The sequence below is a fragment of the Thalassophryne amazonica genome, chromosome 2 (assembly GCF_902500255.1).
Source record: "Thalassophryne amazonica chromosome 2, fThaAma1.1, whole genome shotgun sequence".
NCBI classification, from domain to species: Eukaryota; Metazoa; Chordata; class Actinopteri; order Batrachoidiformes; family Batrachoididae; genus Thalassophryne; species Thalassophryne amazonica.
This window is the reverse complement of record NC_047104.1, coordinates 95,031,353-95,044,472: the sequence shown is the minus strand read 5'-3', so window position 1 is coordinate 95,044,472 and position 13,120 is coordinate 95,031,353. Positions and strand designations below refer to the sequence as shown.

Sequence of the window (13,120 nt, the reverse complement as noted above, 5' to 3'; positions counted from 1 at the left end):
CAATTTGGTGTGTGGGTATCTTGTCGTTTGTCTATTCTCGTCTGTCTAACTGACACACCCAAAAATTTACTTTTGATGCCCTGATAAGCACAGTTCCACAGCACTTTTAGTGAATGTGTCAGTGGATTACACGCGCGCACGCGCACACACACACACACGTGTTTTCATTGTTTTGTGATGTCAAAATTAAGAAAAAAAGTTTTTTTTTGTCTAAAAATGAAAGACATTGTGCCGTTTAATCTTGAAAATAATATTTAATCTGTGAAATAATCTCACTCCCTCTAACATTTTAAGGGGCGGTGTAGCCTGTCCCAGCAGTCATAGGGTGTGAGGCGGGGTACACCCTGGACAAGACGCCAGTCCGTTCCAGGGCCTACCTCATGCCCTATGACTGTTGGGACAGGCTCCAGCCCCAGTGAACCTTAATTGGATTAATCTGATACAGAAAAAGGATGCATGGTTAAGGATGCTTTTATTGCTATTAAACACTAATATTAAAGGATTATTAACTGAACAAGCGAGGTTAACAATTTATTTTTATATGGCTACATATAAACACGCAAACTTACAGTATCACCCGAATGTGAAAGCTGCCAACGGTTTTGGGCTCGCAATCAGACCTGTTCGCTTTCTTCACCTCCATGAAAAACTAGCTGAGATGGTCTAGCTAGATAATCCGGTCGTTAGCTGGTAAGCTTTCAATCTGTGTGTTTTTTACAATGCTGTTTAGATATTTATGGCATATGTTCATGTACGACTTAGTTTTTCTAATTGTGTTTTTATCTTTCCGGTTTGTAATGAATGTGATACGCAATCCGGACCAATTGTCATGGTAAAGGTTTGATATGGGAAAATATCAGACCAGAAATCAGCCAATCAGAGCACGCGTAGTGTCATAGCCATGTAATAAGTATACCTTATCACGTCTGTTTATGTATCACGCCCTGTATCATGCCCTGATGTATCTGTACCAGCCCGAGTCCGAGCGACAATACAGATACGAGGGGCATGATACATAAACAGACATGTAATAAGATTTTTAGCACATATTACAACAAAAATAAAAAAACAAGAACAATATAATTATTGCCAACTCCATTTGTCAAGTTCCACCGGGAAAAGAACACGGAGCCCTCTCTTCTCGTTCTCGGTTCCACTCAGCCATTCAGTGAACAAGTTCACATCACTCTCCGTATTCCTGGTGGTGTTCTAGTTCTTATGTCTCTCTATAAAGTCATGAGTGTCCTCTTCACTAACGTCTTGGTGTTTCACAACTTCAATATGAGACTCAAGTTGTAGAATTCTCCCTGCTAGGGAGGCTAAAACTCTCTCACCTTGATCAGACATCTTGGTTGAATGAAATAATCTGGATCCTGTATCAGTATCCTGCACTTGTCACCAGGGTAACACAAGATGGGGGTGTGTCATTGGTGGGGTTGAGAAATGAGGGCTCCTGATTGGACGAAAAGTGGGGTGATACAAAGCCTCGTATTTTCAATTGCTTTTTTTTTTGTCTCTCCCTGTTTTAAGATTTGTATCACCCTGATTTTATTGCCACAGTTTTCAGGGCAGTAAAGTTGATAGGACAAGTGTAGGATTTATCAGGCCCATTTCTTTTGTATCTCATGAGGGCTGTTTTATGAGTATAGGGCAGATTTTTGTTGTAATATGTGATAATAAAGGATTATTAACCGACTGTGACCTCCGGTAACGCTCGGTCCGTACTAACAATACGTTGGCCAGCTATTTCCCCGTACAGACCTCGCAGTTGGTTAATAATCCTTTAATATATCACCTTTTTGTTGGTCACATGACCTTTGACCTTCCATTAGCTTGAAAGATCAAACTTCAGATGACATCTGTTATATTAATATTAATGTGGTGTAAGGGTTGTGAGACAAGGATAAAGTGGATATTCTTTTTGTATACCTGTTTATTCCAGTTAAGGGTCATGAGTAGGCTGGAGCTTTGCACCATGAGGACAGCTTGTGCTGTGGCCTACTGATGACGTGATGGATGGACACTGGCCCTGCACCCCAGGGCACTGGATGACCTGTAGCACCAATGACTGCATGCTCATTTCAATAATGCACTTTGTTTTTGATGCTGCTCTAGTTTTTTTCTGTTTCCTGTTTCTTCAGCTTGATAAAAACTTTGTAAAAACCTTGTAACTGTTAGAATGGCCTAAGCAGTGGGTCACCCCTCTGAGTCTGGTCTGCTTGAGGTTTCTCCCTCAACATCATCAGACAGAGTTTTTCCTTACCACTGTATTCTGTGTGCTTCCTCTAGGGTTTGGTAAGGTTAGACTTTACTTTTGTGAAACACCTTGAGACAGCTTTGTTGGGATTTGGTGCTATATAAATGAAATAAATTCATATTAAATTTAATTAATTAGGCACAAGGTGGGGTACACCCTCGACAGAGCAACGGTATATCATGGGGCCACATACTGACAGACAGCCACAGTCAAACCTATGGTCAATTTAAAGTATCCATTTGACCTAACCTGCATGTCTTTGGAAGTGGGAGGAAACCAGAGTACCAGGAGGAAACCCACACAAACACAAACACAAGGAGAACATGTAAACTCCACACAGAAAGAGTGGGAAGGGATCCCATGACCTGCTTGCTTTGAGGCATCAGTGTGACACTATCTACACTCAACAAAAATATAAACGCAACACTTTTGGTTTTGCTCCCATTTTGTATGAGATGAACTCAAAGATCTAAAACTTTTTACACATACACAATATCACCATTCCCCTCAAATATTGTTCACAAACCAGTCTAAATATGTGATAGTGAGCACTTCTCCTTTGCTGAGATAATCCATCCCACTTCACAGGTGTGCCATATCAAGATGCTCATTAGACACCATGATTAGTGCACAGGTGTGCCTTAGACTGCCCACAATAAAAGGCCACTCTGAAAGGTGCAGTTTTATCACACAGCACAATGCCACAGATGTCGCAAGATTTGAGGGAGCGTGCAATTGGCATGCTGACAGCAGGAATGTCAACCAGAGCTGTTGCTTGTGTATTGAATGTTCATTTCTCTACCATAAGCCGTCTCCAAAGGCATTTCAGAGAATTTGGCAGGTCATCCAACCAGCCTCACAACCGCAGACGTCGTGTAACCACACCAGCCCAGGACCTACACATCCAGCATGTTCACCTCCAAGATCGTCTGAGACCAGCCACTCGAACAGCTGCTGAAACAATCGGTTTGCATAACCAAAGAATTTCTGCACAAACTGTCAGAAACCGTCTCAGGGAAGCTCATCTGCATGCTCGTCGTCCTCATCGGGGTCTCGACCTGACTCCAGTTCGTCGTCGTAACCGACTTGAGTGGGCAAATGCTCACATTCGCTGGCATTTGGCATGTTGGAGAGGTGTTCTCTTCACGGATGAATCCCGGTTCACACTGTCCAGGGCAGATGGCAGACAGCGTGTGTGGGATCGTGTGGGTGAGCGGTTTTCTGATGTCAATGTTGTGGATCGAGTGGCCCATCGTGGTGGTGGGGTTATGGTATGGGCAGGCGTCTGTTATGGACGAAGAACACAGGTGCATTTTATTGATGGCATTTTGAATGCACAGAGATACTGTGGCGAGATCCTGAGGCCACATGCAGGGTAGGTGGAATGGAAACTTTAAATTGACCATGGTCCAGGTCTCCCTTGCAAAAGAGGTATTGATCTCAGTGGGACTAACCTGGTTAAATAAAGGTTTATATATATATATATATATATATATATATATATATATATATATATATATATATATATATATATATATATATATATATATACCTTTATACTGTGTTATACCTTTATATTTATTTACTTGAGAGCTTTGCACAGGAATTCCAATGTACCCAAACCTGCTGCGAGTACAAATGACAGACTCTATCTGTGCACACACACACACACACACACACACACACACACACACACACACACACACACACACACACACACACACACACACACACACACACACATTTCAAATGTGGCTTTTTGACATGACAATTATGTTAAAATGTTTGAATGACTTTTTTCCCCTTTGGGGAAATATTTACGCGCACCAGCACATGCACTAACGTGTCCCGGTTGTGTTAATGCGCATGCGTGTGGCTGACAGCTCGCACTCACCGTGCACGTGTACGGAGTTTCACCCTGGTACGTCGGAGGGTTTGGGTGTTTTTTTCTGTTTGTTCACACGTGTGTCGACCGATTAAACTTATATCTTGTATTTTGTCGCGCGTGCGTTGCCGAACGTTTAACGGCGACGCGTAATTTCGTTGCTCAACCGGTTTTGTTGGCGACAGGACAGAAAGCTGAAGCGAGTAATGTCGGGGGCCGACTGGCTGACAACAACAACATCAACATCATCGACAGGGCGCGCTGCCGCGCCGTCAGCGTCGCGCCTTCCTCCGCTCCGCGCGCTTTAGTGGTGCGGCGGGAGTCGGGATACACACTCCGTGCACGCCTCCCGCTCAGCGCGGTGCCGGGGCTCGCCGTGATGGCCGAGGAGGAGCTCCAGCGGCGGCCCGGCCGCGGGGAGGAGCCGCTGGCCGGCCTGCTGTCCACCCTGCAGGGGGCCGAGGCCAGGACTCTGCAGAGCCGGATCAACAACTCCATCTGGTAAGGGTCACTCCGGGTGGGAGCCTCAAGCACGCGTGACTTTGGTTTTACACATTTCAGCAAGTGCCTGTGCTTTTTCTGTTTGTTTGTTTCCGTGTTTCATTCCAAACCTGAAGTCCACGCGGGGTATCAACACTTGTGGTTTGGAGTTCATTCAAACATCACCTGCTTGTTTCAGGAACTTCATTCACATACGTTCATATGGGAATTAAAAACTAACCTATTTTATGTGGGTGGGTGGTGGTGGGAGCACATTACTCATTTGAAGGTTTTGGTATATCATTAAACAAAGTGTCAACAGGTAGAAGAGACAAAGTCCAAAACATGAATTTTACAGTTACAGTACAAGAAGTAGAAGCATAAAGAGCAACAGGAAACTTTTGTGTACCCAGGTGGAAGAATTTCAAGTCCCATGGATCGGGGTTAGGGTTAGAGTTAGTTATATCTGTACAAACTCGAGAAAAAGGGATGTCAGTCCGTGAAGATCAGCCAGTCAGAGGTTTTCTGTTTTATGTACCTGTAGCCACTGCTGTCATTAAAATATCAGTTGTTTTTCATTAAGATAACGGACGACAGTTCTGGCTTCAAGTAGTTTGACTATGGTAACCATGTTATAAATTATGGTGGAAGCAGACTGATAAAATTGTGTGCTAAGCTGTTTCAGAAAAACATACATCACTTACCTATCACCTGGTAGTACCAGTCCCACAATCCCCACCTCAATTCTAACCCCGTGTTACGAGTTACCTCCTGGCTTGAAAAGATGTTTGTGGTGATGGTGTGGATTTACTTGACACCTGTGAGTTGGTGGTCAAGTTTGACCTGAGTGTTTTCTCTGACACTAGCGAGATTATTAGAAGTCTGGTATGAAGCTGCTGTAGTCAGCATCCAGCCCCCTCTGTTGTCCTCAACAAGCACAACGGGAGTCGTCTGCCTGGCTTTTTTCCAATCGGTTTTTAACTGACAGTTGAAAATGGTGACGTTTCTGTGGACAACACCAGCTGGGTACAGACCATCAAAACTGGAGACTATCTGTGTAAAACAGGGACATCTGTTCACTCTGGATTAGTACTGAGCAGATCTGCCAGTAGTCAATGTGCACTTTTTATCAATATGTGTGTATTAATTTCTGAATTACTTAATGAATTCCTCAAAAACACCCTCCTCTAGCAGTGTTACCAGCAATTGGTTTTTATCTCTGAAGTGAAGCAGAGTCAGTCTTGATTAATACTCGTCCTGGAGACCGCTAAGGAACAGTGGGGGCCGTGACCATGCTTTTCCAACTAGAACTGGAGTTCCATGAAGAAGAGCATCCGGTATAAAACTTGTGCCAATTCCCATTGTGGATCTGTACTGGATCCACTGTGGTGGTGACCCAGAGCAGTGTCGGGTGACCAAAAACAAAAAGAATCTTTATCAAACATAACAATTGGTTTTGTTGTTTCACTTGTGTTGCCATGTCATTGTGCAGACTAAAGGTTGAGAACAAAGCTGCTTAGGGAGCTCTTTACTGGAAACGGCTGAGAGTTTTTAATTTAAGTGCTAATCTGTACTGATACCTTGTCTCTGTAGAACCTGGCCTCAGGTGTCATTCAATGTACCTGCCAAATCTGTCTTACAAACAGCTTAATGAAGTCCTTGGAGCACTAAGCGATAAGCTTCCTAGTAACAGTGAATGAATGTAAACTGTTGTCATGGTTTCCTTCCTGATTCAGGCCTGCGCAGTGTCACTAAACAGTGTTGTGACCTATCTTCTGTCTAAGAGTCAACAGGAGCAGTCCAACCTGTCCTGGGGTGTTTTTCATGTTTCTGTTTTCATTGTTACCGTGCTAACTTGCAGAGGAGGGTAGACATCATGTTTACAAAACATCTCAAACAGTAAGACTTGGATTTTGACACAGTTTTGTGAAGTGCATCAGGGATTGTCAGGCTAGGTCAAGTCTGGGAGGGTGCACCTATCCTGCACGTTGCAGCAGCCACCACAGTACAGGATTGCCCAGAGTCCTGGATGGCAAGCACACAGGCAGACAAATGTTCCAGCTTCACTTCTTGAAAATATCTATCTGCTGCAGCCATGTGGGCATCCCCTTGGCCATTTCCAGCTGCTGGGGTCCTCAACACTAAGGACCCCATGTGCTGGATCACACACAGAGAAATGCACTACATGCAAAACCTTGTAGCTGACATTCCTTCACAATGTAAGTGATATACCTCACCTGAGTCCCCCTGATGGAAACCGATCATTTGACACAAAGAGACTTAGTTCCACAAACATCCAGTCAATGGTTAGCATCCAAGTCTCACAACTATGCCATGAAATAGGAAGCATCTGGACCTTAAAGACTTGGACCTTCGTTCTTTTGGAAGAGCAAAATGCCTCCATCTGGGGACCTTATCACTCCATAAACTGCTCCCAGTCATCCCTCAACCTCAGAGACCGAGGACCCAGAGACGTAATTACTGCAGAGATAACTGAATGTTTCTAAAAGACTGACATTGTCACCAGACACAGATACGTTTTAGACGGTCAAGTTTAGGAAGTAATTGAAAGCCTGGAGCTTTGTCTTTCTCCAGGAGGGTCACAGTCCTGGACAGTCACAAACCCAGACACTGAGTCCTCACTCAGCATCTCAAGTGCTACAGTCACTATTGATTTAAAGATCATAGCATCATTTGTGAAGTCAAGGTCAGTAGACCTTTCCGCCTAAGCTACTGCGACCCTACGCCCAGTCTATATGAGCACTGAACAGAGTATGAGCCAGAACACATCCTTCATCATAGAAGACTAGATTAAATTAGCTTAAATTTTACAATAAATTTTACATTCTAAGATGGGACATTTTTCAAGAGTTCTAAATTTCAAATCATGAATTTTGGAAGTATTACAATTCTGTGTGGAAGAACAACAAACAAATACGACTATAAAAGTATAGTAATGGTAGGGATGTATTGATTTAAATAACTTGGGAACAGTTTCCTAATTTTTCAAGTCTTGGGATTGGAAAAATCTATATTCATTATAGGACTTAATGTCTTCCCTGAATTAGGAGCACTGAGACAGTGCCACGCTGTCTTGAACTTGTTAGCTTCTCCATCCATACCTCCTTCACTCCCACTGCTGGACCAGTCTTCTCCATATGAACAAATCCAGACATGTTGGAACAAAACTGTGAAAATGACATCCAAAATTACTTCCTCTATAGATGAAGCCAGTGTGTATTTGTGCCACGAGTTACCACAGTAACAAGAATGGGGAAAGGCAGTTTTATTGCTAAGTAAAATTAGATTGATTAAATAATGTATACACCCACCAAAGATGCGATGCATGTGGCTCTGTGGGATAGGAGTTTGACTACCAATGTATAGACCATGGTTTGATTCCACGTGATTCCTCATTCTACATATCTGTGTCCTTGAACAAGATTCTTTATCTGCATCATCCCAGTCCACCCAGCTGTAAATGGGTACTGGCTTTGGCTGGCAAAGTGACCTGCATCGGACTGACGTCCCACCTAGGGGGAGTTGTATGGTGTCTGGGGATAAGCACCAACCTGATGATCCTCAGGGTCTATAGAAGACTTACTTCAACTAAAAATGATGCTTAGAAATCAGTGACCATTTTCATAAAGACAACAGAAAATAATTTTATTTATCTCACAGTTGAAATTAAAGTCCAAGTGGCATTTAAATCATCTTAAACTAAATTCAAATTTAAGCTTTGCTTTAAAAGTAAATCTAGTTGAGATTCAAGTGCAATCACGGTCATTGATTTCCTCAAAATCGTTGTCATCGATACCGCAATTAACCATCAGAGGAGGAATGGAAGTTATAGGATTGACCCTGTCTTCATTTTCGCTGTCCAATCAAAATATGTGTCTTGCTTTCTCCTTCCTGCCTGATATGACGTCACAGTGATCTGATGGGCAGGAGAAGTAATAATTAAACTGGTTTACGTCCGGCCTTTCTGAGTGCTCTGCTTGTACTTCTTCTATGTATCTTGTACTCATAAGCAGCAGATCATTTCAAGCATGAACACAAAATGAGTTGTTTTTATTTCAGTGTTTTATTGCTCATTTCTAACACAATCAATAGAAAAGATGTGAATTTCTGTGCTTTTTTCCCGTCTTTCAGTCGAATCATGAGCAGTTCACAATGAAACACCATGTAAACTCTGCAAAATAAACCTATATGACAATTTGATTGCTTAAAATAAAATTTGTGAAATTAAAAAAGGGGTGACTTGGTGTCTATGACTGAATTGGGTTTGAATATTAGGTATCGGACAATGTTGTTAGTGCCTATCTGTCTTATGACGGACGGCCCGTGTTCTTGGTGGAGGGAACATGACCTGAGAGGTTTGGAAGGGAGGGTTGTCTCATACCAAACATTCCACTGCTTTATAAATAAATACACTTTAGGCACAAGTGATCATGTTACACCAGCTTCTTACTAATTTTTATTATGTCATATTTTCCAGCAAATCTGTACAATCTAAAGTGGAGAGCATTCTGGTGAGTACTGCTGAAGTTTTTAACATGTTTAGTGGAACTTTAACAGAACAGTTTTAACAGATGCTGTTGGTTAAAATCATGTTTGTTTATTATTATTCTTATTATTGTTGTCATTATTGTCAGGGGAGAGTTGACAGTGAGGTGGTCAAGAGGTTAGTGAGCTTGTTTTCAGAGCAGTAGGTTCCCAGTTCAAGACCACCCTGCCCATTCTCCATGTAATATGGAGTTGCATCAGGAAGAACAACCAACATAAAACTTGTGCCAAAGCAACATTTAGATCTACCTTGGCTCAGCTGTGGTGACCCCAAGTCCCGGAGAAGCCGAAGGAGCATACTTACTGTCGGGGGAGAGTTATTGCCTCAAGTGGAGGTGTTGAAGTGTCTTAGAATTTTGGTCATGAGTGGGGATCTGCATGCCTGGGGTGCCAGATCTGAGGTCCTGTGGGCAGGGTACCGGACCATCGTGGTGAAGAAAGAGCTGACCCAGAAGGCAAGGCTCTCTATTTACCAGTTGATTTTACACTCCTGTCCTCACTCCTATCCTCCTGGTCTGTGGTTAAGCAGTGGGCTTGAAACCAGAGAGTCTTTGGTTCAAACCCCCGTCTGGACAGAAAATCACTAAGTGCCCTTGGGCAAGGTCCTTAATCCCCAAGTTGCTCCCAGTGTGTAGTGAGCACCTTGCATAGCAGCACATTGACGTGTGTGTGTGTGTGTGTGTGTGTGTGTGTGTGTGTGTGTGTGTGTGTGTGTGTGTGTGTGTGTGTGTGTGTGTGTGTGTGTGTGTGTGTGTGTGAATGCAAGGCATTACTGTAAATAGCTTTGAATACCAGTGAGGCAAATAAGTATTTGCTCCACTGTCGATTTTGCAAGTTTTCCCACCTACACTTCAACTGTGAGAGACAGAATCTAAAAAAAAAAAAAAAAAAAAAACAGAAAATCACTTTGTATGATTTTTAAATAATTACTTTGCATTTTATTGCATGAAATAAGTATTTGATACAATAGAAAAACAGACCTTAATATTTGGTACAGAAGCCTTTGTTTGCAATTCCTGAAGTGAGACGTTTCCTGTAGTTCTTGACCAAGTTTGCACACACTGCAGCAGGGATTTTGGTCCACTCCTCCATTCAGATCTTCTCCAGATCTTTCAGGTTTTGAGTTTCAGCTCCCTCCAAAAATTTTCTATTGAGTTCAGGTCTGGAGACTGGCCAGGCCACTCCAGGACCTTGACATGCTTCTTACGAAGCCACTCCTTAGTTGTCATGGTTGTGTGTGTCAGGTCATTGTCCCTATCTTCAGTGCTCTTACTGAGGGAAGGAGGTTGTTTGCCAAAAACTCGCCATACATGACCCCATCTATCCTCCCTACAATACGGTGCAGTCGTCCTGTCCTGACCTTCTCCCATACCTCCTCTGGGTCATCTAGATGGTCATTGATGTACTTCAAACAGGCCTGGACATGTGCTGACATGAGCAGGGGGACCTTGCGTGCCCTGCAGGATTTTAACCCATGACAACATCATGTGTTACTAATGCATGGGTTAAAGTTCTACGTCACCACGACAGATTTCCGTCATTTGGAAAATGTAGCCACACATACGCGCGCACACGTTGTGTCATGCGTGTTTTGGGTCTGAAATATGATACTCTCACCGTCAAAGCAACATCTCATTCTGTGCTAATCAAAGCAGCAGCAATGTCAGCATGGATTGCGGAGGAAGGGACTGTGTGAAATTTCCTTCATCTCCGCTCTGTTTACTGCTTGCCATGAGCCACGGTCCTTCTCCTCCCTGTCTAGCGGGGGGGGGTGTTTATCTGTCGGACCTGTGGCCTGGAGGACCGACACCCAGCTACTACATACATGTCAACCCCTTTGAGGGTCCACCTGTATAACCAAGTGATAAAATCAACACAAAATCCTTATAACCTCCTAAATCGCACCAAAATCAGTTTTATTACAGTACACACAACCGCATAGCGGTATCACATAATTGGGGTTTTGTCCATATATTAATAACTAACACCAGGGATCTCCATGGGCTCTTTTATGGTGGAAGTCCTCCACAGTTAAATCCTCTTGCTCCACAGCAAAATTTCTTGCTGTCAATAAAATCAATGTCTACAAGTACATTGTAGGTATTTTGTACAAACTCAATATATTTCCCGTAAATATAGTGTCACATGGCTGTTCTATTTTTACAGAAACAAGAACTCACAGAGTAACAGATCACTGCTCCTAACAATCTTTGGCCCTACCACCTGAGACTGCTCTGCCCTACGATTGGATATTAGAAAACCATGTGACGGTGAACCAATTCCAATTGGACGCTCACATTGCGCACGTCATCACACAGCTTCTATGAGGAGTACAAAGATGGTGGATGGCTGGCCGAAAGTCTGCAGAGTTAAGAAAAACAACAGTAAAAAAATTAATTTACAGCAGAAAACCCTGAATATCCGTAAGACTTTATTTGTACATCCGTATGACTCTGAAACTCAGAAAAATCCATATAATTCACGGACTATCCGTATAGGTTGACATGTATGCTGCTAACAGACGGTGGCAGCAGCAGAGAATGAGTCACTTGGAAGAAAAGGGCTTAATCAGTGAAGACGGCTTTCGGTGACGATGCTTTGGGCATCACACAGATTAAGAAGCGGTACAACCGGTTTAAAGACGTCCGCACAACAGTGGAGAGTGAGCCGCGCTCCAGTCGGCCATCAACATGCTGAAATGACCAGATCATTTCCAAAGTGAACGCTGTGGTGATGCGGGACCGTCGTTTGACTATCCAAAAATTGCGGAAGAGGTGGACATCAGCACTTTTTCGGCACATTCCACTGTGACAGAAGATTTGGCCATGAAAAGAGTGGCGGTGAAATTCGAACCGAAGGCTTCGGCACAAAGCTGCTGACGGCGGAGCAAAAGCGCCTCCGTGTTGAAGTCTCACAGGACATGCTGTGACATGCCCATCTCTTCCACAATTTCTCGGATAGTCACACGACTGAAAAGTCACCGAAAGCCGTCTGAATCATTCAAATGGTTTCCACCTGGCTGTCGCCCAGTTTCTGGAAAAATTTGATGCAGTTGCGCTGCTCCAGTCGTTCCGTCTTTTTCCTTGCAATGAAAATCCGCCGAGCGCACTGCACGTCCTCACACAAAGGCTGCTTACCAGCAAATGACGCAATCGACAGGTGTGAAAAAATTCACGCATGCGCATGAAGGTTCAAGGTTGGCTGATGCAAGCACACGTGATTCAAATCCATCAGGTTTTTGCAAAAAATAAAAAGGTCCGATACTTTTCTAGCAGACCCCCCATAATCAGTACTGTGTTTTTAGCTTCACAGTTTGAAGTGAGTTTTCTTTGTTTCAGAGGGCTTCATACCCATTAAAATTCACCAGAATACACAAAATTTGACTTGCTTTTTAAAAAATGTTCTGGAGGAGCACCCACAGACCCCCTAGAATCAAGACTACACCTCCACCCCCCACCACCCTTTTATGTACCTTTATGTTCAGGTTTTGCATTATTTTTATGCGTTGTCTCTCTCTCCTTAGAGGCTATTTAGAATAGATTTGTATATTGTATTTATTGAGGAAAAAAGAGTGTGTGGCCCCACTATGCCACATTTTAGGGATTTGCTGGCATTGATTTTTTTTCCAGGAAAAAATTTCAGTCAGATGAAAATTTATTGCTTTAACCCATGTACTAATGTAATCTTTGTCACTGTGGTCCCAGTTCTTTTGAGGTCATTGACCAGGTCCTCCCGTGTAGTTCTGGGCTTTCTCTGAATCATCCTTACCCCGCGAGGTGAGATCTTGCATGGAGCCCCAAACTGAGGAAGATTGACAGTCATATTGTGTTTCTTCCATTTTCTAATGATTATGTCAACAGTTGTTGTCTTCTCACCAAGCTGCTCGCCTGTTGTCCTGTAGCCCATCCCAGCTTTGTGCAGGTCTACAGTTT

General features: G+C 43.2%; 1 protein-coding gene across 1 annotated transcript in view; it reads left to right on the top strand.

Moving 5' to 3' along the window:
• Nucleotides 1-4,189: 4,189 nt before the first annotated feature.
• Nucleotides 4,190-13,120, top strand: part of LOC117527473 (DNA-binding protein RFX7-like) — a 50,396-nt gene continuing 41,465 nt past the window's right edge. Inside the window, exons 1-2 of the mRNA XM_034189836.1 lie at nucleotides 4,190-4,643; nucleotides 9,121-9,154. Coding sequence (XP_034045727.1) covers nucleotides 4,522-4,643; nucleotides 9,121-9,154 — 156 coding nt within the window. The 5' untranslated portion in view covers nucleotides 4,190-4,521. The remainder of the gene's footprint in view (nucleotides 4,644-9,120; nucleotides 9,155-13,120) is intronic.